Consider the following 25,796-nt stretch of genomic DNA (forward strand, 5'->3'; position numbering starts at 1 on the left):
CCAACAAAGGAATTTAAATTTGTTTAGGACCATAGAACTGGAAAATGCCAGAGTTCCATAGAAAGTGGTTTATTGCTTTTACAACAAAATAAGATGCCATTAGAACTTTAAAGAAAATAGCATTAGAACTTTTTTGCAGTTGTTAATCCTCACCTGAGGATATTTTTTTCCATTGCTTTTTCAGAGAGAATAGAAGGGAGGGAGGGAGAAACATCGATGTGAGAGAGACACATCAATTGGCTTCCTCTTGCACACACTCTGACCAGGGGCGGGGAGCAAACCCATGACCCATTGGTGCGCAGGCCGACGCTCTAACCACTGAGCCACGTTGGTCAGGGCTATTAGAACTTTTCTAGACCCTATTTTGTCAGCTGATGAAGTAGATACTTCAATATATAAAACTTTCCAGAGGCAAGTGCCTGAGCTGGATGGCACAGCTCACAACTGTGTGGACCCCGAGCTGTCCGACCATTCAATGCAGCGAACTGCTTAGAAGTAGGGCTTGCGCTTGCGGCCAGTGTACTGAGTGTCAGGTCTGACTTCCCTGTGAAGAAATAACGGGCAGAAAAAATAGAAGAGTTTTAGAAGAAAGAACAAAGTACTTTTGGGACCCCTTCAAGTGTAGGTGAGCCTTTACTGGTCAAGACCTCCCTTTATCCGCAGCAGCCTACCCCTCACCCAGGTACTCACTTGCCCTGGCGTCTACGGCGCTCTTTCTTCTCCAGCACCCACTCCCGGGTCTTCTTCACAACCCCCCTCCGTGCAATCCTGTACGGAACCCTGTGCCGGGGAGACAGCTGTGAAGTGATGGATGGAACAGCCTGACTGGCATCCAAGTTAATACAGGCAGGAAAAAATGGTGAACTTCCTTTGAGTTAGGGGCCTTAGATAATAAAAGCCTAATATGCAAATTGACTGAATGGCAGAAGACCGGTCGGCGGGGGGCAGCACCAGGCCAGCCAAGGCAGGTGCCAGTAGGCAGCTGCCACTCACTGGCCGGCACCATTCCCCTGATTGCCCTGCCGGTCACCTCCCACAGAGGGAGGCTGGGGAGCGGGCCTAAGCCGTCAGTCAGACATCCCCCAAGGGCTCCTAGTCTGCGAGAGGGCACAGGCCGGGTTTAGGCCACCCCCCTACCCAGTGCACAAATTTTGTGCACCAGGCCTCTAGTTCTACAATAAAAGTTGCATCTTTGAACCACCCCACCTCCATCATGGTAACATCCACTGGGGTCAAAAGCAATTTATATAGGAGGGCAGGAGGTGCTCAAGGCCCCACTCACTTGCAGGCATATTTGCAGTAGGTGACCAATTATTGGGTCTGCACGCATCCTGCTTATGGAGCAGGCAGGCAGGGGGCAAGGCTACTTTTTGGGCAACCTAGGCCAGGATTGGTTCACAAGAGTCTAGCAATGTCCACAGAAAGTCAGAGACCCAATGCCCACTGCTGCCACTTAAGGCCCAAGTCTGGTGGTGAGGTCAGCATGCCCCATCAAGTAGGGGCTCCCAGCAATAAATGTCTGAAGTAGGAAAACAAGGCTGCCCAGCTCGTGACAGCCCTGACAATAATCCTCAAGGGTTGATCTTGGCCTCTAGCCCTGGCTGAGGAGAAAAGAAACCCCCTGCAGCCCCATGGAAAAGAGGCCCTGAGAACAAGAAAAAAACCTGGGCTCCCAAACCACTTTCCCACCTGGTAGTTGGGATTACACTGTTTCCAGCCTAACTCAAACCAAGCAAGGATGCTTGCCATTTAAGTGACCACCATTTCCTGGTAGGGTGGAGGCCAGATAGCAAGAATTAAGGAATGCACAAGTGGAACAATATTGATGCCAAAGAAATGTATAAATTAGGTAAAGTTTTTGTCTTGTTAATCTTCATGCAAGGATATTCTTTCCATTGATTTTTTAGAGAGTGGAAGGGTGTGGGAGGGAGAAAAACATTGATGTGAGAGCCACACACATTGGCGGCCTTCCACATGCACCCCAACCAGGGCTGGGGATTGAGCCTGTGCCAGATACTGTGCTGAGTCCTGAAGAAACATGCTCTCTACACAAGACACTGACCAAGTGGATGGCAATATCCCTCCTTTTTAAATAGAAAAACGGATGCTCATGTCACAAATTTACAGTTAGGACATATAGTCTGTAAACACCGGTGTGAGGACAAGAGGGATCCTAAGATGGATGGAGGGAGTTAAACAACTTGTACTTCCTCTGTGAAGCAGGAAATGGGATCACTCACTGGGGGCAAGTGGTGGATGCCCTAGAGCAGAAAACATCTAGAAGAGCTAAGTATCCATGGGAAATGGGCTGAGAAAGGAAGCTAAGAGAGATAACTACTGAGGGACAAGCAATCAGACAGCATAAATCTGTGATGGACATAAAGAGCACAATCATGATTTTCACTACCGGTGGGCCTTCTAAACTTATTCAATTCTCTGCCCATTTTTCCTCTTAAATGTCTTCAAAGTCTTAACACCTTCCACCCATACCAACCAGAACTAAGAAATAACTCCACCATCTTGTAATTATGTGTTCAACAAATATTGAATATCTTTAATTAACAAGATACTCTTCTGATGGCAGGCACATAATACCAGGTAGTCTCCACCAAGTTTTCATTCTAATTGGGGATACAAATAGCCAAGATTTAGAGCAGTTAAAGGCGTTAAGGAAAATAAAGGTAAGGAGAACTGAACTAAAGATAACGAACAGAAAAATGGCAAGATTTTTTTTTTTTAACAAAGAAAAGTGAAAGAATCAGTCTTGCTGCTGCACAGAAAATAAATGGAAAGAAACAAATACTAAAAACAAGGAGATACATGGAGCTGCTTTCGGTAATCCAGGCAAGACTGGTGGTGACTTAAAACCAGGTGGGAGTGGGGAAAGGGTTCAAATTGGGATATACATTAAGAAGGGTGCAGGACTTACAGATGGATTGATTGGCTATGAGATGTAAGGGAGATAAGAATAAGTGAGAATGGTAAAGAATGGAGAAAGGAAGTTGGGGGGTGAAAACCAAGAGCTCTGTTTTGTTGGAGACATCTGGGGGAAGTTCAGATATGGATAGGGTGGGAAGTTTAGGTATGGGTACTTAGAAGGCGGGTTGGAAATCAGAGGTGGAATTGAGGCCAAGGATATAAATCTGGGAGTTATAAACCTGTAGTTGGTGTTTAAGGTGGTGTAGAGAGAGAAGGGGTCCAGGTTGGGCCCCAGAGTGCTCTAGAAAAGCAGTTGCCAACCTTTTGGACCTCACGGACCACCAGTGGTCCACAGACCACCGGTTGGCGACCGCTGCTCTAGAAGAGGGGCCAGCAGAGTAGACTGAGAAGAAACAACCAGTAAGGTTAAGAGAAAACCATGATGTGAGTGGGAGGCCAAGTAAGGAAGGTGTTAAGACAGTGATGGGCTGTCTTACTGAGTCAGGTCCTGCTGAGCAAGCAAGATAAGGATAAAGGCCCTCGCCAGTGCTCTCAGTAGTTAGTGTGGACCCACACACCAAAGCGTTTAGGGTTCAATTTCCAGTCAAGGGCACATACCTGAGATGCATATTCTATCCCCAGCTCTGGGCAGGGCTTATGTGGGAGAGGCAACCAATCAATGTGACTCACATCAATGTTTCTCTCTCTCCCTTCCTCTCTTTCTCCCCTCTCCCTCCCTTCCACTCTCTCTAAAAATCAATGGAAAATATCCTCGGGTGAGGATTAATGAAAAAAAGATAAAGTAGGGAAAAAACAGAAGTGACCATACATTTGGCAAGACAGGTTGGTGGTGGCCTTGACAAGAGCAATTTGTGATGAGATAGAAGCATAAGCCAGAGAAGAGGACTGAGAGAATGGTAGGGGAGAAAGCAAGAAGAGGCAGATATGAGGAGTTTTGTGATATAAAGGGAAACAAATAGGGTGGTAGCTTGGAGTTGTTAAGAAGTAAAGGGATAATCTCTTAGTAGACATGAGAAATTGTGTAGCATGTCTGTGAGCTGATGAAAATAGCCCAGAGAGTAAAGATGAGGATGCAGGAGAAGGGATAGTCACAGGGGCCAAGAGGGGATGGGGTCCAGGACATAGGTGGCGGAGGCAGCCTAGGGAAAAAGGGGACAGCCTGTCAGGCATAGCAAGAGGAAAGGCAGAGAGTAAGGCTGCAAGGCTGCTTACAGACATTCCAGCCTAAAACAGTAGCAGGCACTGGAACAAGGGGTTCCTGGTTCTATTACCATGTTGGTGTCACTGCCACATCTGAACCAGGAACTTGGTGAAAGCAGAGAAAAAATGGAGTGGTCTTGCCACCTCCAGCTTCCTCTGCCATGTCTAATAAACCTAGCGGCAGTAACTCCCTGAACCTTAGGCAGATTCACCTACGGTTCACTTTACCTCTTGTTAGTGAATGTGGATTCCTTTGCCTCCTCTTCTTCCTTAATTTCATGTAGGCCCTGTAGGAACCAAAGTGCTTTTAGAGCATCCTAGAGATCTCTAAATCCATCTGCCCTACCCCAAAAGGCCTGGGCACCCACCAAGCCTAAGCCCTTTCAACAGGTACTAGACCCAGCCTCAGAAGAAGGGAACCCAAAAGACACACACCTGAAAACTCAGGGTCTCTCACCTTTGGCAGAAAAGTTGATGGCCCAGAAAACAAACAGAGGTAGAACCTAAAACAAGAAAAGTTCAAGGAGTCATAAAGCCTTGTAGTATAAGTCCTCACCTTCCCTTATAGTAGTGCCCCTGCACTACTACTCTGATCCACACCACCAACCTCTGTCCAGCAGTGCAAGCAGCACACTGGCCCGCAGCACTCACTTCTTTGCTTTGGCACTGTTGGGGTAGTCCACCACCACACCACCAGTGAAACCAGCCCTGATGGCCTGGGTCGTAATTAGCTCCAACTGAGGAGAGAACATTGGTGAATCATACAGAAGCTGGGGGAGCATGCTGCTTTCCCTCACTCCTCTTAAGCCAGGTCTGGTTCCAGGATGAACTGTGCCTGGGAGAACTAAAGGTCTTCTTTATTAGGCTGTTCCCAATTGTGAGTCCCCAAAAGCCACATAGAGGAAAGTGCAGGCTAGAACCAGCCATGGCATACAGCCCCCTCAAGGGAATTACAGAACAAGCAATTCTCACTTTCTAGCCCAAGGATCCATCTACCCACTCAAATCTCAGGAAATGAATGGCCAATACTGGAGGCAGACTCATTCATGGTATTAGTCAGGGACAGCTCACAACTTGTCTTTCAAGTCGGTAACTCCATCCTCCTCATTCCTCCTTCATATTGAATTACACTCCATAGAACAGACAACTGCTAATGTTCTCTCAGCCCCCCACCCCTATTTATATATTTGGTTATGGAAATCAGTTAATATATCACATTAACCCTACTCCACACCCACCACTCCTCCTTGGGATATCAGATCATAAACTATGTCACCAGGAGCCACAGGAACCACTCTCAGATACTCATTCTCTCCTTTTCCCACCAACCAGCATAAAGACCCTATTCTGTCACTTCCCAATAGTAGGAGGGCAGGTGATGAGGAGCAGGATAAGAACAGTTTACCTGTTCTAGGCCCCTCCCCCTTCCCTGCACCTCTAGTAGCCAAGAGGCTCACCTGCTCCGAGTTCTCAGGATATAGCTGCAGAACAGCTCGGGCTCCACGGACCTGCAAGAAACAGAAACATTCACTGTCTTACAAGTATCCCATGGGGTCTGGACCCAGACACTACTCCCTTCCTTATTCACTGATATTTGAGTTCCCATTATGCGCAAGGCACTGTTCTTAGGGCTGAGGTTACAGCTATGAACAAAAGAGAGAGCCTCTCCTCTGAACTTTTGGAGCTCACATTTTAGTAGAGGAAGCAAGCTAATTTACAGTAGTGATTAAGAGCCAAAAAGAAAAATAACTTGCCCTGACCGGTTTGGCTCAGTGGATAGAGCGTCGGCCTGCGGACTAAAGGGTCCCGGGTTCGATTCCGGTCAAGGGCATGTACTTTGGTTGCGGGCACATCCCCATTGGGGGCTGTGCAGGAGGCAGCTGATCGATGTTTCTCTCTCATCGATGTTTCTGGCTCTCTATCCCTCTCCCTTCCTCTCTGTAAAAAATCAATAAAATATATTAAAAAAAAAAAAAAAAAAGAAAAATAACTTAGGAGGACAAAGGGATTGTGAGTGACAAGAGACTAATGAGTTTACTTTTGGTTCAAGGAAGGCCTCTCTTAGAGAGACACTTGAGCAGAGACCTGAATATATGGGGGAGCTGGTCATTCAAACATATGAGAGAAGAGCATCTTAGCAGAGAGGCAAACACCACCCTGTTCCCCATCTGAGCATCAGCAGTGGGAGGAGCAAGGGGTGGGAGTTGAATGATGTGGGCACTCTGGAAGGTATGTTTTGTGTGTCCTGGACACGATGTCCCTGTCCTCATTCTGTGAAGTCTATGTCCCCAAACCAACTTCTGATTAAAATTTATCACAGTGGACACAGGAATTTTAATTTGTCTCATATTTTGACATCAGCACCTTTTGCATTTCATCAGGGAGTGTTAGCCCACTAATTTTCTGTTCAGGCTGAGGATCACAATAAGGTTCTGCCATCCCATGCAGTCCCACCTCAATAGCCCTGCCATGGGACTCCTCTACTTCATCACTCTACCTGCAGGGCAAGGGAGGACAGGCGGCCAGCCCAGATGGGGAGATCTTATACTCACCAGCACAGAATAAAGAGAAGAAAAAAAGCAGTACAGGCGCTTGGCAGGAATGTCTGACTTCTTGTTAGCATTACAGAGCCACTGCACAGCAGAAATGCTAAAACAGAAAGGGACCTCATCAGGAAAGTGACCAGCACACCCCTGCCTCTTCAGGACTTATACACCACACATCCTTGATGTCTAGGTAAAACCCTCCTGCCCACTCCCTTTCTTGGCATGTGCAGGTCCACTCCAGGTCACTATTCTACAACACTGGACCAAACAGGTTATCCAGAAGGTCGGCATTAACTTCCTTGCAGTCAGTCCAAAGAAACAGTTTCTCAACCTTTTTCTACATGTATCTCAAGTTCAAAATTACTCATCATATCAAGGCTCTCTCTGCCACCTACCCTTTCACACTCCCTTGCTCCAAAATCAAGGGAAACATGTTTTACAGCACTTACAAAGCCCTTCATTCACTCTCTTCCAAAATCAGTTCCTTCTACTTAAATTTTCAAGCAGCTACTATGTCCTTCTTTCTTGCATTCCCTTCCTCGGTGCTGTGAACACCCAACCCATTCACAGAACCCCAAACAAACCCTGCTGATTTGTCCCACTGCCTCTCCAAGCTTTTACTTTCCTCCACCACTCTCCTAGGTCAGCACTTATGACCATCTCAATTGTTTCAACAACCTATCTCTCCTTTCTTCGTCTCCTAAATAATCTTCCTAAAACAAAGAACTACTGAATAAAGCCCAAACTTCTTAGGATGGAGTTTAAAAAAAACACCTTCTAGGCCCTAGCCAATGTGACTCAGTGATTAGAGTGCCAGCCCATGCACCAATCGATGTCTCTCTCTCACATGAATGTTTCTCTCTCTCTCTCCCTCTCTCCCACTCTCTCTAAAAATCAATGGAAAAATATATCAAGTGAGGATTAACAAAAATAACAAAAAATCTTCTAGGACCCAAGTCTATACAATCTCAACTTCCATGAAATCTCTCATTCATGCCCATGATCTCTCAGATTCCTTTCCCCACCCACTTCCATGCCTCTGCTCATACTATTCCTTCACTCAGAAACCCTCCTTAATTTTCCAAATTTCTCCCACCCTTCAAGACCCACCCCAATCCTCCCTTCTCAAAGCTTTCCTGTGCTCTTCTTAAAGCTTTTCTTTTTTTCTTTTTAATTGATTCTAGAAAGAGGAAAGGGGAGAGAGATGAACAACTTCAATAGATTGCCACCTGAACGCATCACAACTGGGGATCAAACCTGCCACTTTTTGGTGTTTGGGACATTCCAATCAACCAAGCCACCGGCCAAGGCTTTCCTGTGCTTTTCTCTTCACAATTCAGGTGATCCCATGACTCCCCAGTGCACAGCCCACACTCAGCCTTGTGTTTAACCAGTCCATGTCTCTTAGCAGCTAATTAACCATGACAGGGACTATTTTATTTCCAAACTCCACAGCAGCCTGTACAACAAGTATGTCAAACTCACAGCCCACACGAATATTTTTGCAGCCCAGCCAATATAACAGTATGTAAGATACGTTTTAGTAAAAATTTCATAACTTAATTTTTACAATATCCTGTTATACATAATCCTATATAATAAAAGGCTAATATGCAAATCGACTGAACAGCGAAACGGCTGGTCGCTATGACATGCACAGACCACCAGGAGGCAGACGCTCAACACAGGAGCTGCCCCCTGGTGGTCAGTGCGCTCCCACAGGGGGAGCACCACTCAGCCAGAAGCCTGGCTCACAGCTGGCAAGTGCAGCAGCAGTGGCAGGAGCCTCTCTCAGCTCCGTGGAAGCACTAAGGATGTGCAACTGACAGCTTAGGCCCACTTCCCAGGGAGCAGGCCTAAGCCATCAGTCGGACATCCCCCAAGGGCTCCCAGACTGCGAGAAGATGCAGGCTGGGCTGAGGGACGCTCCTCCCCCCCAGTGCATGAATTGCGTGCACTGGGCCTCTAGTTATTAATAATGAACTACAATGTTAGCTAATGACTGATTACTATAATCATGTTGGATTCATTTCCCTTACGTGCCTTACACACAGGCACACCGTTTCTCTCCACTAATACTAGCAGCGAATATTTTAGCAGCCAAATGCCACATCATTAGTCTTGGACTGACTTGTTTGATGGTGCACAACAGGAAATATTTCGCTTTCAGAGAACAAGAAAAATAGGTTTAGCCCTAACCGGTTTGGCTCAGTGGATAAAAGCGTCGGCCTGTGGACGCAGGGGTCCCGGGTTCGATTCCGATCAGGGGCATGTACCTTGGTTGCGGGCACATTCCCAGTGGGGGATGTGCAGGAGGCAGCTGATTGATGTTTCTCTCTCATCAATGTTTCTGGCTCTCTCTCCCTCTCCCTTCCTCTCTGTAAAAAAAATCAATAAAATATTTTTAAAATTTTTAAAAAAAGAAAAATAGGTTTATTTGCATTATGATTATTAATTTGTGCAGTTATTCAGTTTCTGGTAAGTTAATGTTCAGAAAAAAACATTAATTTTTATTAAAGTGTTCTATTATTTTATGTTAACGATTACTCATTTATTTCAGCCCTCTGTATTCAGCATGTCTCTATTGAAATAAACCTACATTTCTGTGAAAATAGAAGCTTTTGTTTTTTTTGCGGCCCACATAAACTTAAACCTTGTTCATTTGGCCCATGTTGGCCTCTGAGTTTGACATGCTAGCTGTACAATATCTTACATATAACAAACGTTAAAGGAAAGCTCGCCATACCATCTCACCTCTTAAAAACAAACTAAAAATGGCTATTCACTACTAAAACATGCAGATCATATCTCTGGCCTTTGGTTTTCTACAACTTAGAACATCTCACCCAATCATTACTAAAAACCAATTGCTATCCTTGAAATGTCTTTTTCCCCCCAATCTTGTTCCCAGATGTAAGCTAATTCCTTAGCCTAGAAGAAAATCTTCCAGTACAAATTTTTATTCACCCAGATCCTTATTGCTCAACATACATCACAGGTCTCTCCCACTTAATGGTTAAACTATGACTTCCTCTCCTATTCCCTTTCTCCACTCCACCAACAAAACACTCACCAAATTCTAAACAGAACTCACCACATAAGACAAAGAATTTATGTCTTTTAACAGTAACATCAATGGTCTAAGATCCGTTATTAAAGTTCCATGTACACACTCAAAACTTGACTGATACCCCAGAAAGGAGCCCTAAAATGCTGAAGAGACTAGCGCAATCTAGGAAACTCTCCACCAGAGTCCTTCAAAAAAGCAACGAGATGGCCACCAGGCCCCCTAAGATGGCTGCCGGGCCTCCCAAGATGGTTCCTAGTGGCCTAGAAGACCACCCCTCTCCTACCACACACACTCAAAGTAGACAGAGAAACTATATCAGAGGTGCCTGAACCTCTGGCAGTGCAAGAGAATCACAGTAGATAGTTTTGAAATACAAAAAATACCTATTTGGGGGCCTTGCTCTGACCTTATTAACCTAAAAGTCCCATAGGATGGATAATTTTCAGTTTCCCACGTGACTCCGCTGCACAGCCAGGTGTGGGAAGCAGTGGTCTGCAAACGAAGAGCAAAGCATGAAGACTCTTACCTGATACAACCATCAAAGGAGCCTGGTTTGAAGGGAATGCCCTGGCCCATGTCCCCCAGAAGTAGGTCTCCTTGTGCTTCTCGGTCCAAAGCTGCATCTGCATCGCAGAAGAGTAAGTGAGAGAAACAGACAATATGCATAGCTGTTCCATACCCATGAGGGTAGTCCACCCCAGTGCTAAATAGAACATACTTACCCAGCATGGCAAGGCTGATGTCAATGCCCACCCAATAGTGCCCCTCATCAGAGAGATAATCTCCACTCAGCCCAGTACCACAGCTGGAAGATACAATCAAACAGGGACTCAACAGTGTGAGAAGCAAAGATGCCCCACAACCTGGGGAACCTGACTGGACCCCAGGATCTCACCCAATATCCAACAGGAAACAGGGCTTCTCATCAGGCAGATCAAGGAGCTCCAATGCTCGCCCAGTCATCTTGGTCTGCACATCAATCATCCTAGAGCTAGAAAGGCAGAAACACCAACAAGTGGTAAGGTTCTGAGCTAAAACTGTACCCAAACCAAAAGAAAACACCAAGAACTAGGAAAAAAGAACAAGGTGCTCTTTCCTGGTCAACCAACTCAACTACAACTATTTAATATACTTTTTTTTACTGATTTCAGAGAGGAAGGGTGAAGGGGAGAGAGAGAGAGAAACATCAATGAGAGAGAATCATCAATTGGCTGCCTCCTGCACACCCCATGGGGATTGAGCCCGCAACCCAGCATGTGCCCTGACTGGGAATCAAACTGGGACCCTGCAGTCTGTAGGCCAATGCTCCATCCACTGAGCCAAACTGGCCAGGGCTCAACTACAGTTATTTAAAAGTAACCCCAATAACAGTGACATGTTATTTTGTTGTGACACAAATTATAACTGCACCTGATGCAAAGCTAAAGGGAACAAATCACTAATGACCAACCATTGGGTATTTTCAAATCTATCAGGCTTTGATGTAGTATTACTTAAGAACAAGTTTTCTGGTTCGGCTGGCATAACTCAGTGGTTGAGCATCAATCTATGAATCAGGAGGTCATGGGTTCAATTCCCATCAGGGCACATGCCTGGGTTGCAGGCTTGATCCCCAGTGGTGGGCATGCAGGAGGTGGCCGATCAATGATTCTCTCTCATCATTGATGTTTCTATCTCTCTCCCTTCCTCTCTGAAATCAATAAAAAAATATTTTTTAAAAAAAGAGAACAAGTTTTCTGGAAGAATTACCCACCATAGTGACTCTCAGATATAAGGATCAAGAATGCACAACAAAAATCTACGGAAGTGCTGTCCAGGAGAAACATAATGCAAGCCACATGACTTTCCAGTGGCCACAGTTAAAATTAAATATGTAAAATTAACTAATAGTTAACCAAATCCAACGTACCTAACAATTTTTAACCCAATATGCTCAAATTATTTCAACACGTAATCAGCATAAAAACGATCAATAAAATATTTTACATTTTCTTCATGCTAAGTAATTCAGACACTGATGGCTACTGGTTACCGTAGCACAAAATAGGTCTATAATATATCTGGCTTTCCCAAGATCAAGTATCTGTAGAATTTTCTACAGGGTGGTTGATCAAAAGGTCTTAAAGTCTGTTCTAGCCTTCACCTAGTTACAGAAATAACTACCCTCCATGAAATTCAGATACTACACCAACAGTTGTCAAGAGGGTAGGGGCACACAGTAAACATTTATGAACATTTTCTTTCCCCCAATGGCATTAACCACTTATACATATCCACTGCCTCCTGCCTATTTTACCACCTGTTTAAAACAAGTTGTCACAATAAACTGAAAACCCAGATAAAAATATGATCACTCCCATATTAGTGCTGAAGTAACTGAGGCCCAGGTGGTTCAGAGATTTAACTAAAGTAGCCTTTGTCAGTGTAAAAAATGGAATCAACCCAGGTCCCTTCCTCCCAACCCAACCGCCCCAAATTCTTCATGTTTTCCAAGCAATGCCCCAAATGAGGGCAACTTGCGGGTTCCCACCCCCGACGCCGCGCAATATCCAGGCTCCCTTACTTGCGCATGTATTTCTGGGCTTCATTCTTGTCGTAAAACTGCGGGAAAAGAGAAAGAGAAAAGGGTAGTTGGGGGAGAAATCAAGACGCTGAGATTCTTTAAGACAGAAGGGTGCCCGAGGGCCACAGGACTCACCAGCTCTGGGGGTCCACCGTGCTCCGGTCGGCGCCCGCGACACGCCATATCCACGCCTCAGCCACACGATCGCTGCTGGGGGCTCCGGAGCCCGGCTTTTATATCATCAGCTCCGCGCCTGCCTTGTAATACGCATGCTCCACTCCTCTCCCCGCCTTCTTTTCTACTCGATTGGCTACAAGGATGACGCTCTGCGAACAACGCACGCCTCCCATTGGCCAGTTAATTTTTGCACCGCCCTCCAGACCCATGCAAGATGGCAGCAAGACACGATCTGAGGTGGCCGCCGTTGTTACTGTGGAGCTTGTGGCACGGTCGGGGGCCTCCACAAAATCGGGTATCATGCCTAGGCTTAGAAGCGAGGACTTACTCCCGGGGCGACGGCCCGTACTCGCGCACGGCGCTGTATGAGCTGCTCGGCGTCCCCCCCACGGCTACGCAGGCGCAAATCAAGGCCGCCTACTACCGGCAAAGCTTCCTCTACCACCCGGACCGCAACTCCGGGAGCGCTGAGGCTGCCGAGCACTTTACGCGTATCTCCCAGGCATACGTGGTGCTGGGCAGTGCCACTCTGCGCCGCAAGTATGACCGCGGCCTGCTCAGCGACATGGACCTGCGCGGACCTGGCGTCCGTCCCTCCACGACGCCCTCAGCGGACTCCGGCTCGGCCCGCACCCCTTCGCCCGCCACTCGTACCTACAGTTCTGGTCAGGCCGCGCCGGGCGCCAACCGCAGTATGTTCAACTTTGATGCCTTCTACCAGGCGCACTACGGAGAACAGCTAGAGCGTGAACGCCGCCTCAGGGCCCGGCGAGAGGCCCTTCGCAAGCAGCAAGAGGATCGGGCTAAGAAGGGCGTCAGCTGGGACGAGATCCGAGACACAACTTTAGTCGTCCTTCTCCTCACAGTCTTCATCGTCATAGGCATTCGTTCTTAATCGAGAGAGAAGGGAAGGGGAGCAGCCCCCCAGCCACACCCCAGAAAATGGCCTTTCCTGTCTTGAACCCTTCGCTTTCCAGTCTACCTCTGCTGGGGTCCGAAGGAACCGCTCTCCCCCTTCGCTTCCCCACTCACCCAGCTTAGCCTTTGACCTGCACATCCTCTCCCTGCGGTCCAGAAAAAGGAGGCTTTTCGATGCCCAAGAAGGAGATCCCAACATGAACAGCCCTGAAAGCCTGAGTGAAGAGTTTTCTGTAGTCCCTCGGGTGCCTGCTTCCAGAGGTTGCCTTCCTGATGTTGTCAACTTCTGGAACACTGGGCTCTGGCTTTATTGTAAAGCTCTGAGCAAAGAAATGTCTGCTCCTGCCCCATGTTTGTGCTATGGAGCTCTGTAACCTTGAAACGTGCAATGTGACCAATTGTTAGCTGCCAAAAGAAAAATTCTGAGGTGTGCAACCTTGTCTTTCTGTGAGTTCCCCAAGCCACAGGTGAGACCTGATATAGGCTAAAATGTGATATATAGAAACCTTGCTATGGTCAGCCCCAAACCCCTCTCCCCCTTCTGCTGTTGGCATGAAGGAGTCCGGAAAAGCAAGGTCATCGAGCATAAAGAATGAGTGTTCCTGTGCCCATACTTATATGACCTTGAAGAAGTTACTCTGTGGACATGACGGCAGAGAGCAAACCATTTGCTCTCTTGAGGTTTGTCACACTTTTATTGTCCATAGTTCTAATGGGCTCAATGGTTAAAACATGCTAGTAGAGTCAAGTTTATCCTTGGGATAGTGTACCTGTCACCTGGTTATCCCTTTACCAGCTAGCCCTACCCCTAACAATGCAGCCAGTCCTCTCCTAGAAATAGAGCTCCTCTGAGTGTGGCCCATCCTGTTTATCTTGAGTGCTTAGTGCAGGTGGTGCAAGCCAACTGGAAACATGGTTGCTTGAGGCTATGGGGAATTTTGGGAGTTCGGAGGTGGTGGGACTACTGAGGATCAGGAGGCCTGTGGTGGAAACTCCTTGTTTAGAACTGCTTGAGGCTTTTTTCTGTTTCTAATTTGTGCTCAGCCGTTGGTCAGTCATCACTTGACTAGAGAAGTAGTAGTCAGGCTCTCTTAACCCTGAGTCACTGCACATAGGGAGTGCATGGCTGTGAGATTGTCAGTGCTCAATGATTTATGCACTGGGGCTGAGTAAAGCTGTGGGATAGGAAAACCTTTGCAAGAGATCTTCCACAAGGGTACAGGCCTAAGTCTAGAGTCTAAACAAAGCCAGAGGTGCTTTAGTATAGTAATCCAATTCCTGCATTCACATTCTTGTGTGAAATCCTTGTATAAATTGGGATAAAACCATAGCTAGTTCAGCTTGGTCTCTGATTCTCTCTGGCCTTAGATGTCAGGGACAAGCCCTTAATCATGGCTTTGCAGTGACCACATGGTTCAATAGTAAAGATTTGAGCCCACCCTGATTCAGGCCCACTGTGCTCAGTGAGCCTTGATTTGGGGGTGGGGCATATGTACTTTGAAAAAGAACATTTAATGTTATTATGTTTCATATTTGAAAAACAAGAGGAAGAGTGTTCTTTTCTCTTTTTTTGGTACAGAATTATGAATTTATTAGGTCATCTAGAAAACCAGGTGGGCTGAGCCCCAAAATGGTGCCAGCTGAGTATTCTTTTTGAAATATAAACTACAATAGTGAAGCTTAGTAAAATATGCAGAAACTAGTGATTCTCGACCAAGGAGTTGGTGCATAACAGTGTCCTTTGGGCAAGATTCTATCAGAAGGAGTTGGAGTTCTTTTGGGTCTTGTTTGTAAAAGCACTAGTGGTCAGTAATAGCTGGGACCTTTTGCATGGGCTCCTTGACATAGACCAGTGGTCGGCAAACTCATTAGTCAACAGAGCCACATATCAACAGTACAATGATTGAAATTTCTTTTGAGAGCCAAATTTTTTAAACTTAAACTTCTTCTAACGCCACTTCTTCAAAATAGACTCACCCAGGCCGTGGTATTTTGTGGAAGAGCCACACTCAAGGGGCCAAAGAGCCACATGTGGCTCGCGAGCCGCAGTTTGCCGACCACAGACATAGATCTTTCAAGTTTTCTTTCTGTGAAGATCACAATCAAGAACATTTCCTGGGGCCCCAGAACATGGAAATAGATAAAAAAACTCAAGGAGGTTTCAGGTACGTGTGTGGGGGTGGTGGTCCAGGCAATGTGAAACTTCTGGAACATTCCAGAATATATATTTCATGCAGGGTAGTCAATAACATTTATTAACCATCTAACTCAGTTTCTCCTTAAGCCTAGAACAACTAGTCAAGTACTGGAGTGCCATTCTGCTTGCCTCAGGGTTTTTTAGGCCAGGTTTGAACTCTGTAAGACCCCACTCCCTACCCTCCCTAAACTGAGTCTGGGCTTTTCATGGAAGGAGAGATGTGTGAGAGGCTTTTTGAGGGCCCCCCTCCAATGTTACCTTGTCCCCATTGTAACATTTCTCCCTTCCTATCCTGGGGAGAAGAGGCTGAACCAGGCTGAGGACATTAGCTGCCTTCTAGGCACTGTTCCCCAATTCCTGATAGTAGAGGAAGGCTCAGACATGCTCAACTTTAGTCCATTTTTGACGGGAAATGGACAAGAGGGGCCCAGCTTGTCCCAGGCTACGCTTATTGGGGTGGGGAAGAGGTTGCAAGTGTAGTGCAAAGTTGATTGAGCAGCACACACAGTTCCTAAATAGGGAGACTCAGACAAGACAGGATCAAAGGTGTACATGTCTAGGCAATTGTCTTTGGACTTGATCAGGACTTTATTTCCCCTAAGCCAAACTGCTTTTCCCTCTGTTGCCCTTTATTTATTGCTGAGTGAAATCTTTTACTCATCCCAGTGCTGCGAGAGTAGGATTTCTTGCTTGCTTCTGAGGTTCTAAGCATTTGGTTCACAGGATGTACCTTGCCTAACTATAATGGTTCTAGCATGAACCAAAATATATAAGAATAGCCTACCTAAAGCCAATGAGTTGTCCATTTAGTCATTATTGACTCCACATATATATAGAATCATGTGTACCGTGTGTGTGTGTGTGTGTGTGTGAGTGTGAGTGTAATAGGCTGAGGCACCAAGGGTGGAGCCCAAATGAGTGGCCATCACATTCCCTTTTTGGAAAATAGTGAGGGTAGGAGGCTATGTCTTAGACCTTTGGGCTTCCTGGAAGGTCACCAGATCTCATGAAGAGAGGCTGAGAGAAGGGACAACTGGTAAGTGGTGGTGCTACTTCAATTCACTCTCTCTTAAATTCAGTGCACTATAAAAGTGGGCTCTCTCCTGGCCTTTGCCACCTCTCAGTTCCTCCGCCCTGTGATGAGGTCACACACTGCCACCCGACTATGGTCAAGATCTTAGGAGAAGGCTTGCCTTGCCTGCCCTCAGGCCCTGCTTGTAGCCCTGGCAGCCATACGGTTGAGCAGAGCAACTGAGGGTCCCTCTGTGTTAAGGACCCGAGTTTGGACTTCATGAACTTGCATATGCTAGAACACTCAGTGCACTCATCCCCAAGAAGCCAGTGCAGAGTTCACCATGTGTCGTGAAGTCATAGTGTCACTATGCATCAGCCCTCATGCCACTCTCTCTTAAAGCTGTCTGAACCTGAGGTCCTGACACTCATTAGTCTTGAGGTAGGTTGGCCCTCCCATCCTGCCTTTGCTTCATCAGCATTCATATTTTCAGTTCTGGAGGGGACTGCTACTAGACAAAAGAAGGCCTGTTTCAGAATGACCAAGAACAGACCAAGATTCATGGTTCACACAGTGTTTGGCTGTGACTGGCACAGTGTCTTAAAATAACTTTAGCCAGCATTCATAACTGAGGGGACTTTGCATGAAAATCTAGATTTTTGACTTCTCTCAAAAAAATGAGAAATTATGCCACAGTTGAGCTCAGATACCCACTTTAGTGCCTGGGAGAAGCTGACATCTGCCTTTTAGATAAGATATTTCTCTACATTTCACTGCACTCCCACCATCAGAGGGAAAGTATGCAAGGCCTTGATACTTTCACCATTTTGCCCACAGTAGAGAAATATCTCTCTATCCCATATCTATCAAGAGGAGAAATTTTTTAAAAGGACTGTACATTTCCAGAAAAAAATGGGAGAGGGTGTATTTCTTCGTGGGAATGAACTGCTTTGCACCTCTATGATTTTCCTGGCCCTACAGGCATTTGAGTTTACATCATATGTAAGAGCTTACACTTTATGTGGGGAGGCAGAGTGTAAATCTTATTTTTATGTGGGACAGGAAGAATCTTTGAAGAGGTCTACAGCAGTGGTAAGGTCCTAAACAAAACCAGAGGTCCTCCCTCTGCAGAGTACTATAACCCCAATTCCTACACTCAGTCTTTTGTGTATAATCTTTATATAAATTGAGATAAACCCACAGCTAATCCACCTTGGTCTCTTGGAAACCATTGGATTCTCTAACCTTGGAGGCAAGGGGCAAGTTCCTAGCTGTGGTTTTGCAGTGATCACATGATTCAGTGGTAAAGAGTTGAGTCCACTCTGGTTCAGGCCTGCTTAGGTCAGTAATCCTTGATTGGCAACAAACAAAACAAAAACACATTTAATGTTATGTTTTGTATTTGGAAATCAAGGGGAGAAGCTTAAGGAAACATGCAGAAGCTAGTGATAACTAAACAAGGAGGTGCACGTAACAGACTTGAGAGGTAGGAACTCTGTTTTTATCAAAAAGGGATGGGAGTTTTGTTATTTGGACTACTTTTTGCTTTTGGTTTGTAAAAGCTCTGGTGGTCTATAATAGGTGGTTCCTTACTCATGGGCTCCTTGATGTAGACCCTTGTTTGTTCTCTCTCTCACAAAGGATTATAGCCAGGAATATTCCCTGGAGCCCCAGGATCTGGGAACAAGTTCCAGAGGGTTTCAAACAGAAAGAGAGCCCTGCCTGCAACATTCCAGAACATTCCATGTATTTTCCAGCAAGGGAATTAATGCAGTTTATTAACCATCCAATTCTAACCCTTTCCCATGGCCCAAAACCAGGCCCACTCCACTCTGGTGATATCTCTACCCATCTGCCTTGGTCTTTTTCAGGGTGGAGCTGAACACTAAGGGAACTCAGTCTCTACCCCCTCTAAAACAGTGAGCTCTGATGTAGGTGAGGACTTTTGAAGGACCCATACAGTTCCATGGAAACACTTCTTTCTCCCCTTCCTGTCCCTCCATTGCTTGGGTCATTCCTTTCTCTTCTTACTTGCCCTGGGGAGGGGAGGCTGAACTCTGCTTTTATGAGGCTGCTCCTCAATTCATGATAGTGGAGGAAGGCTCAGACATGTCCACCTTAGCCCCCTTTCTCCTTTTAGTTACAAACTGCCTATAAGCATGAATCCAGAATGGGAGACAAGGGCAAGAAGGGCCCAGCCTGCCCCAAGTTGTGCTTAGCATTTAGGATTTCCAGAGCTGTTCTGTCTGTCGTCCTCTCAGGCAGAGATGTTTTGGTGTCCCTCAGCCTCCAGCAGCTCAAGTGCTAACAGGAGAGTAGAACCAAGGCCAATATGGACGAAGGGTCTCAAGTGGGCACTAGTAGTGCTTCCTTTGACCGTGCCCCTATGTGATAAATCTGTCTGGGCCTGAAGGGCTCTCAAAAGTTCAATGGGCCAGTCCCTCCCAACTATTGCCTTCATCTCTAAAGATTAAGCAGTCACTCAGGTGCTGTTCACAAAATTGAGAGAAGGGGACCACCTACCTCCAATAGTAGCCCTGACCTAAGAGCCTCATAATGAGCCAAAATCTGGCTCCTTGTGGTTTCCGCCCATTGGTCTAGGCTCTGACCTCTGGCCCTACATGGATCCCTCAACTGTTTCACATAGGACTTAGTCTCAATCCTCTTTCTTATCGTTATTACTCCAAATGTGCTGTTTTGGAGATCCCTCTTAGAGTGTAGGATTTCAGTGAAAAGCTGAGTCAACCCAACACATCCCTCTTTCTAGATGGTTTATTCCCATTAACATGTACCAAGATTACATTTGCTTCTACAGCACTGACTGTCCCCTCTTATTTGTAAGGCCATCCATGCCTCCCTGCCAAACTTCATCTCATCAGACTTGACCTAAGCTGATTTGGGGCATGTTTCTGCTTTCCCATCTTCTTTATTTATTTTTTAATCCTCACCGAGGATATTTTTCCATTGATTTTAGAGAGAGTAGAAGAGAGAGGGAAAGAGAGAAATACATCAATTTGTTACCTCTTGCATGTGCCCTGACCAGGGCCTGGGCCAGGGAGGAGCCTGCAACTGAGACATGTGCCCTTGACCAGAATCAAACTGGGACCCTTCCGTCCGCAGGCCAACACTCTATCCACTAAGCCAAACTGGCTAGGGCTGCTTTCCCATCTTCTTGTCCCACACTCATCAGCCAAGCCAGCCAACCTAGTATTCACCCTAGCTGAAGACAGATAACCTTCAGCACCATATAGCCCCCTCCATCACTCTGACGGTGACCATTTGGCAGGCCAGAGAAGAAGCAGGTACTATCTTGATTAGGCTTACGGTTACCCAGGAAAAGAAATTGCATACAGGTGAGGCAATTGGAGAACAGTGAAGAAGTAGAGTGTGCTTCTGGCTAGAAGTGCTGGGAAGTTAAGAGTTAGGAAAGTCTCCCACAGATTGATAACCAGAGAAGGCTTCATGGAAGAGGCAGGAGCAGTGCTGGACCTGAAGGACAGGCAGGCTTTGGATGGGCAGAGCGGAAGGAAGGGCATCTCAAGAATAGCAAGCGCAGGAGCTGACATGTAGAGGCTGCAACAGCAGAGTGGCTGGTTGAGGGAGCAGAGAGGAGTCGGGCAGCATCGTCATCCTCATCATCACATTTATTGACGGCCCCTGGGAAGCGGGGCTGGGGACAGAACATACAAAGACAAGGACCTGCCCTCAAAAAGGTTCCATTCTAAGGAGACGGGACAGAAAAATACAGAATGGTCTTTCCTGGGGATGGCCCGCTCTCACCTGTGCAGGTCAGAAGCCCCTGGCCTACCTTGCCCCAGTGTTTGGAGCATGAGTGGGGCCCCAGGGCCATGGTTTCCTTGACCCTGCAGCTGGGACCTGACCACCTGGCTCCTAGGTGGTGGGCCCCAGGACTGGGAAAAAGGTAGGCTCAGTACATGATGGAAAACACTCCTATCAGCCTTGGCATTGATTGTGCCAGCCCAGTGTAGTGGCAGGGTGTAATAGGCCCCCAGGCAGGGCCTTGGGGAGAGCAGGCACCTTCCTAGGTTGCCAGGAGTCAAGTTCTTTCACTGGGTCTTGCCCATCACCTGGAAGGTCTCAGCCAGGGACAAAAAAAAGGCAGTTTCCTCAATGCCAGAGGCATAACACCCTGCCCACCCACCCCCAGCCCTCTCTCTGGGCATCTTCCAGGTGACCCTCCTCCCCAGCTTAGCCTCCAGGGCCAGGGCCTGCCTGAGGCCAAGGGGAGGGGCCTGCCCCTCCCCCCACCCAGGCAGTGGGGGAGGAGGAGGAGCCACGCATCAACTTTGTCTGGGCCCCCCATTGGGGAGCCATACCCTGGATCCTACCGGTGAGGGGGCTCTGGCTGCGAGGGCCGAGGGCTCAGCAGAGGTGCTGGGCCAAGGGGGCACCCGGGGGAGCCCTTCAGTGGGGGCACTGGGCGGGAGTCCAAGGGGGGCAGGCTTCGGGGCACTGCTGGTGGCCCCCGGCCAGCCCCGGTGGGCAGGACAGCTGCAGCGGGGAAAGGTTTGGGGGGATCCGCAGCAGCAGTGGGTGCTGGCTGGGCAGACCGCTCCCGGCGCCGCAGCAGCTCCTGCAGCTTCTCAGCCTGGGTCCGCCTCAGGTGGGCCAGGGCACGGCCTCGCTGGAAAGCGGGCAAGAAAGCCTCCAGGCTCTGCTCCCCCAGCAGCAGCTGCTCCATGTGCTCCTGGGATGGGAGGAAGGCACAGTTTGGGAGGAGCATGACCAAGACTGTGGACTGTCTCTATCCCTCCCCCCCTGAATCCCTTCTAATGGTGACCACAGCTGGGGGACAGAGCCACCTGAGTTCCAGCCTGGGTGTGCCTCTGACTTGCTGAGTGACTGTAGACAAATGTCCTCTACTCTCAAACCTCTATTTCCTTACTATCACCAGACCCGCTGGGTCAGAGATGGGGACCCACTTAGGTAGACTTAGGTGCTGCCCATCAAAGCTAGGGCCAGGCCCCCTCCTTACCCACCTCCATTAACTCACTGAGCACTATATTCCCAGCCCAGCACTGAGAAGTCTGTGCCAGCTTCTCTTTAGACCCAGCCTACTCTGCCCTGAGACATTCACAAGGGGGCTCTACTGGGGGCCTGGCACTTAGGACAGACTTCCTAGAGAAGGGGCTCTCAAGCCTACAATGTAAGAATGAAGTGGGGGGGAATGATAGGATGGGTCTCTTTCCTGTCCCCAGGCCCAGCCTCCCCCCCCTCACCTCAGCCTCCTGCTCAGCCTCTTCCAGCTCAGCCTGCAGCCAGCCCAGTGCACAGTGGGGGCTCCAGCGATGCATGCTCTCCTCTGAGGGCCACAGAGGGACAGAGTGAATGGCCCCTGCCCTTAGGGCCTGTCACCCAGGACAGATAGGCCATAGTCCCAGGGCCCAATCCTGACTCTCACTGACCCTGTGTGTGATTCTGTGTTTACGTTTCTCCGTTTCCTCATCTGTACAATGTCCTTGGAATCAGTTTGTGCACCTTCCCCCAAGTTCTGCCCCCAGTTTTAGTGCAAAAGAAGGAGCAGGGGCTTTGTCTCCTAGGGTACCCCAGGCCCTTGGATATTGGGCCCCCTTTTCTCCCACTGCCAGGGCCCTCATCTGGCCTCTACAACCCAGCTCTGCTCACCAACTGTTCACTTCCCCAACTTAGTTTTCCAGGAGTAGCACCCCTCAAACTTGCCTGGGGAATAGGTCTGCCCAAGTCCCACCTTTCAGAGCCTAGCACTTCCCAAGGCCAACCAACCAGATAGCCAACTGCCACCCGCCCAGGCAGTTCTCCCAACTGTCCCCTCACCCAGTCGCTGCAGCTTGTCCGCACAGCTCTCAGCCACCTCTCGAAGTTCCTGGTACTTGATGGCCAGGGCTGCCCGACCCATCTCAAGGCGGGGCCGCAATGCTAGGTTCTCCTTGGCCAGTGCGTAGTTGGAGGCCAAGCATGCCTCGCGCTCCAGCTGCAGGCCCTGGAACTGTCACCAGAGAAGAGCCAAGAGGTGCACTCAGGGAGTCTGCCCACTTCCACCTTCTGCCACCCTGAGCAACAGTGCCCAGGGTCAAGCTGAAAGCACCCCAATCTCAGGATGAGGAGCCAACAGGTGGAAAGACTGCAAGAGGCCCAGATGGAGCTTTGCCTTGAGCTTCCTCTCTGGGCCTCAGTTTCCTCCTCTACAAAGTAAGCTAAAAACCACTCCTTATAGGGCTGTGGTGAGACTGAAGAGAGGAAAACTAGGAAGGCCTCTACAAATGTTAGTTAATTTTTAATTTTTCAATTAATATGTCTGCTCAGGTCCCTGAGGAGTCCCCCTCCCTCCTATGTCCCATTTTCCATGCATGGGCAGCTTCCCTCTCATTCCAGGCCTTTGTCTGCCTCCTCCTCAGGTGTTTGTGCTAAAAACACTCCCACCCCTGCTCTGACTCTCCAGAGTGGTCTTCACCCTGTCCCTGCATAGTGCCCCCTCAAGCCACCCTCTCTTCCCCTCACACCTGTCCTTCTGCCCTCCAGTGGAATCCCCACACCCCCAAGGAATACACACCCCCTTTCCCTCCCAGATTCTCTAGCACCTCCCAGCTTTCCTTCTCTTGCAGAAAGCAGAGCCCCTTTCTTTCCTGGCTCTGGAGAATGCTTTTTCCTTGTTTCCAGGAGTGCCCAGCCTCCCCTCCCTGCCCCTAGAGAACACACTACCCTCCATCTGTCCCCTATAGGATGCATATGCCCCTCCTGCCTGCCTCCCTCCAACACACTTTCCCTTTCTGCCCCCCACAGCCAACCAGCCCCGGCCTATCGCCTGTGAATATACAACTTTCTCTTATGGTGGCCTATGGAATATACACCTCAGCTTTCAGTACCCCTACCCAAAGAAAGACACAAAGCCTCCTCCTGCACCCTCAAGATGCGGGTGCTCCCTCATCGGTCCTCCCAGGTGTTAAACAGGCCCCTAGTTCTCCCTATGGAAGGCGCCTCCCCTTTCTGGCCCTACAGAACGTGGGTGTGCGAGCCAAGGCCCCCCACAACACAACCACCCCTGGCCCCCAGAACACACCTCCCTGGAGCATCCGCTGTAGGACACGCCTCGCGGCCATCCCGGGGGTGCATAGGCGCCTCCCCGGGTCTCTGGCGCCCCACCCGCCCCAGGCCGGCTCTGGGCGCCCCCTCCCCCGGGGGCGGCTCCGTGGAGCCCACTCGTACGTGCCAGGCTCCCGCGCCCACCGGCGGCCCCGCGGCCCGGCCCGTGCGGCCCTTCGGTTGCTCGGCAGGTCCGGCAGGCCGCGGCCCATTCCCCGCGACCCCCACCCGCGACCCCCGCGATACCTTCCTGCTGAGCCGCACGATCCGGTCCAGCTTGGGTTCATCCTGAAGCAGGTCCCGGAGCTGCCCGGTGCTGAGGATCCCAAAGCGCCCCGGGCTGCCGGGCTCCGGCCCCGCCCGCGCCGCCCGGGCCCGGTACATGCCGCCCGCCCGCGCCCCCAGCTCGGCTGCTGGCTCGGCCCGTTCGGCCCGCTCCGCCCCGGCTCCGCTCCGCTCCGGCTCCGGCTCCGGCTCCGGGATCCGGCTCCGGCTCCGGCCGTGCGCGCGCCGCTCCGCCGCCAGAGGGCGCCCTGTCCGCCCTTAAAGGGGCCGCGATGTTGGGGCTGGGGGTGGGGCGGAAAGGGGGCGAGCCGCACCCCAGCCCACCGGGCAATGCAGCGCCTCGCTGGGCCTCCCGCACCCGCTGATCGGCCCACAAAACCATCCTACCGCCGCCATCCGGATATCTGAGGCGGCTTCTCTCCGCACCCCTCCTCTTGGCCATCCATCATTCACCACGCCCCCCAGGCACGGACTCCCCCACCCCAGGCGTTTACAATTTGAGGGACTATTTCACATTTCCCCTCTGGATTCGCACAACAATTTTCTGAGTTTGGCTGGGCGCCAGGTGCTCCTGCTCTGCGGCTAACTTGAACAAGTCGATCACCTCCCCAAGCCTCAGTTTCCTCTTCTGTAAAATGGGTTGATGATGCACAAAGTGAGGATTAGAGATAGTGTGTGTTGAGAGCTTTACCTGTAGTAAAGAGTCCCTAATGTGTTGTCATTTTACAGATGAGGAAACAGATTCACAGAGATGATGTCACCTTCCCAAAGTCACATTACAGGTAAATGATAGGCAATTTCAATTCTTCCCTCTGTTCAGGGCCCACAGAGCACATGATTCCTGGTCACTGGGCTAGACCCTCTCTGCAGAACTCATGGATTTAGACTGACAGAGTCACATTCTCACACAGCTTACTCTAGGACAAGTCAGAATGTCAAGTTTCACCACCCAATGGCTTCCTAAGTGATTCCCATGTGATGCCAGAGGATTATCATTTGCCTTATCTTCACAGCTAGACTTGGCTAGTGCCATTGTCAGGAAACAGACACTCAGAGACTAAGCCACTTGTCTAAAATCAAACAGTAATGAGTGAGTTTGTTCCACTTTATCACACTGCTAAGAAAGCACAGAGGTAGGACCAGGGCAATCAGAAAGGCTCACCAGAGGAGGTGACATTTGCTCTGGGTTTTGAAGGATGAATAGGAGTTCTGAAGTTAAAGGAGAAAATAATTAAACTAAAGAGAAGTCTATAAGCCAATGTATAAGGGAAAGTTGTATATTCACAGGCGATAGGCCGGGGCTGGTTGGCTGTGGGGGGCAGAAAGAACCCAACAAGGACTCTTCCAATCCATCCAGAGCACAATGGGCAGATATCCAAGAGATACAAAACTGATGAGTGGGATAGGATAGGCTTATTAGTAGACTATAAAGCCAATACTTCTTCCAAATTTTTATGATAACAAATTTGGTTTTCCCTTTCAAGACTCAGCTGAAACATCACCACCTCCTGGAAGCCCTCCACTTACCCAGGCTGGGTTATATGCCCCTCTCCTCTGGGCTCCCACAGTCCCTGCTCTCCTTCCACCATGGTCCTGGGCATTATCAAAAGTCCCTCCACACATCCCAGTTCCCTGGCTGTGATCTCCCTGGTTCTGCTCTGCCACCTCAGGACCCACCATTTCCACTAAGCATTCAGGGGTCTTCCAGACAATCCTACATGGCCCTCCTTTGGCCCCTTTCATTCTGGACTCTAGGCCTTCTTCACACTAAGAGTGCTGGTAAGACCTCAGCTTGTCCCCTCTTTCTC

General features: G+C 48.9%; 4 protein-coding genes across 5 annotated transcripts in view; 2 read left to right on the top strand and 2 right to left on the bottom strand.

The window, feature by feature from the left end:
• Window positions 1-25: 25 nt before the first annotated feature.
• BUD23 (BUD23 rRNA methyltransferase and ribosome maturation factor) lies at window positions 26-12,702 on the bottom strand. Of its 2 annotated transcripts, none has more exons than XM_080681810.1 (12): window positions 12,455-12,702; window positions 12,320-12,357; window positions 10,652-10,747; window positions 10,479-10,561; window positions 10,283-10,379; window positions 6,693-6,789; window positions 5,598-5,648; window positions 4,792-4,877; window positions 4,598-4,643; window positions 4,369-4,427; window positions 691-780; window positions 26-544 (listed from the first exon to the last, which is right to left on the bottom strand). In XM_080681810.1, the coding sequence occupies exons 1-12, from the start codon at window positions 12,500-12,502 to the stop codon at window positions 490-492; spliced, it is 846 nt and encodes a 281-aa protein (XP_080537936.1). In that variant the 5' UTR covers window positions 12,503-12,702; the 3' UTR covers window positions 26-489. The 2 variants fall into 2 exon arrangements, 1 of the variants encoding a protein (XP_080537936.1); XR_013961292.1 differs by having other exon boundaries at window positions 56-544; window positions 691-797.
• An 8-nt stretch (window positions 12,703-12,710) lies between these two features.
• DNAJC30 (DnaJ heat shock protein family (Hsp40) member C30) lies at window positions 12,711-13,849 on the top strand (the record flags this gene model as incomplete). Its single annotated transcript, XM_080681819.1, has 1 exon — window positions 12,711-13,849. The coding sequence occupies one exon, from the start codon at window positions 12,711-12,713 to the stop codon at window positions 13,389-13,391; it is 681 nt and encodes a 226-aa protein (XP_080537945.1). The 3' UTR covers window positions 13,392-13,849.
• A 69-nt stretch (window positions 13,850-13,918) lies between these two features.
• MLXIPL (MLX interacting protein like) overlaps window positions 13,919-25,796 on the top strand; it is a 56,366-nt gene continuing 44,488 nt past the window's right edge. The window contains exon 1 of the mRNA XM_080681801.1: window positions 13,919-14,095. Within this exon, the coding sequence (XP_080537927.1) occupies window positions 14,061-14,095 (35 nt within the window). The 5' untranslated portion in view covers window positions 13,919-14,060. The remainder of the gene's footprint in view (window positions 14,096-25,796) is intronic.
• VPS37D (VPS37D subunit of ESCRT-I) lies at window positions 20,251-24,160 on the bottom strand. Its single transcript, XM_080681818.1, has 4 exons — window positions 23,950-24,160; window positions 22,438-22,609; window positions 21,864-21,946; window positions 20,251-21,331 (listed from the first exon to the last, which is right to left on the bottom strand). The coding sequence occupies exons 1-4, from the start codon at window positions 24,085-24,087 to the stop codon at window positions 20,969-20,971; spliced, it is 756 nt and encodes a 251-aa protein (XP_080537944.1). The 5' UTR covers window positions 24,088-24,160; the 3' UTR covers window positions 20,251-20,968.

Source organism: Plecotus auritus (genome assembly GCF_963455305.1).
Source record: "Plecotus auritus genome assembly, chromosome: 7".
NCBI classification, from domain to species: domain Eukaryota; kingdom Metazoa; phylum Chordata; class Mammalia; order Chiroptera; family Vespertilionidae; genus Plecotus; species Plecotus auritus.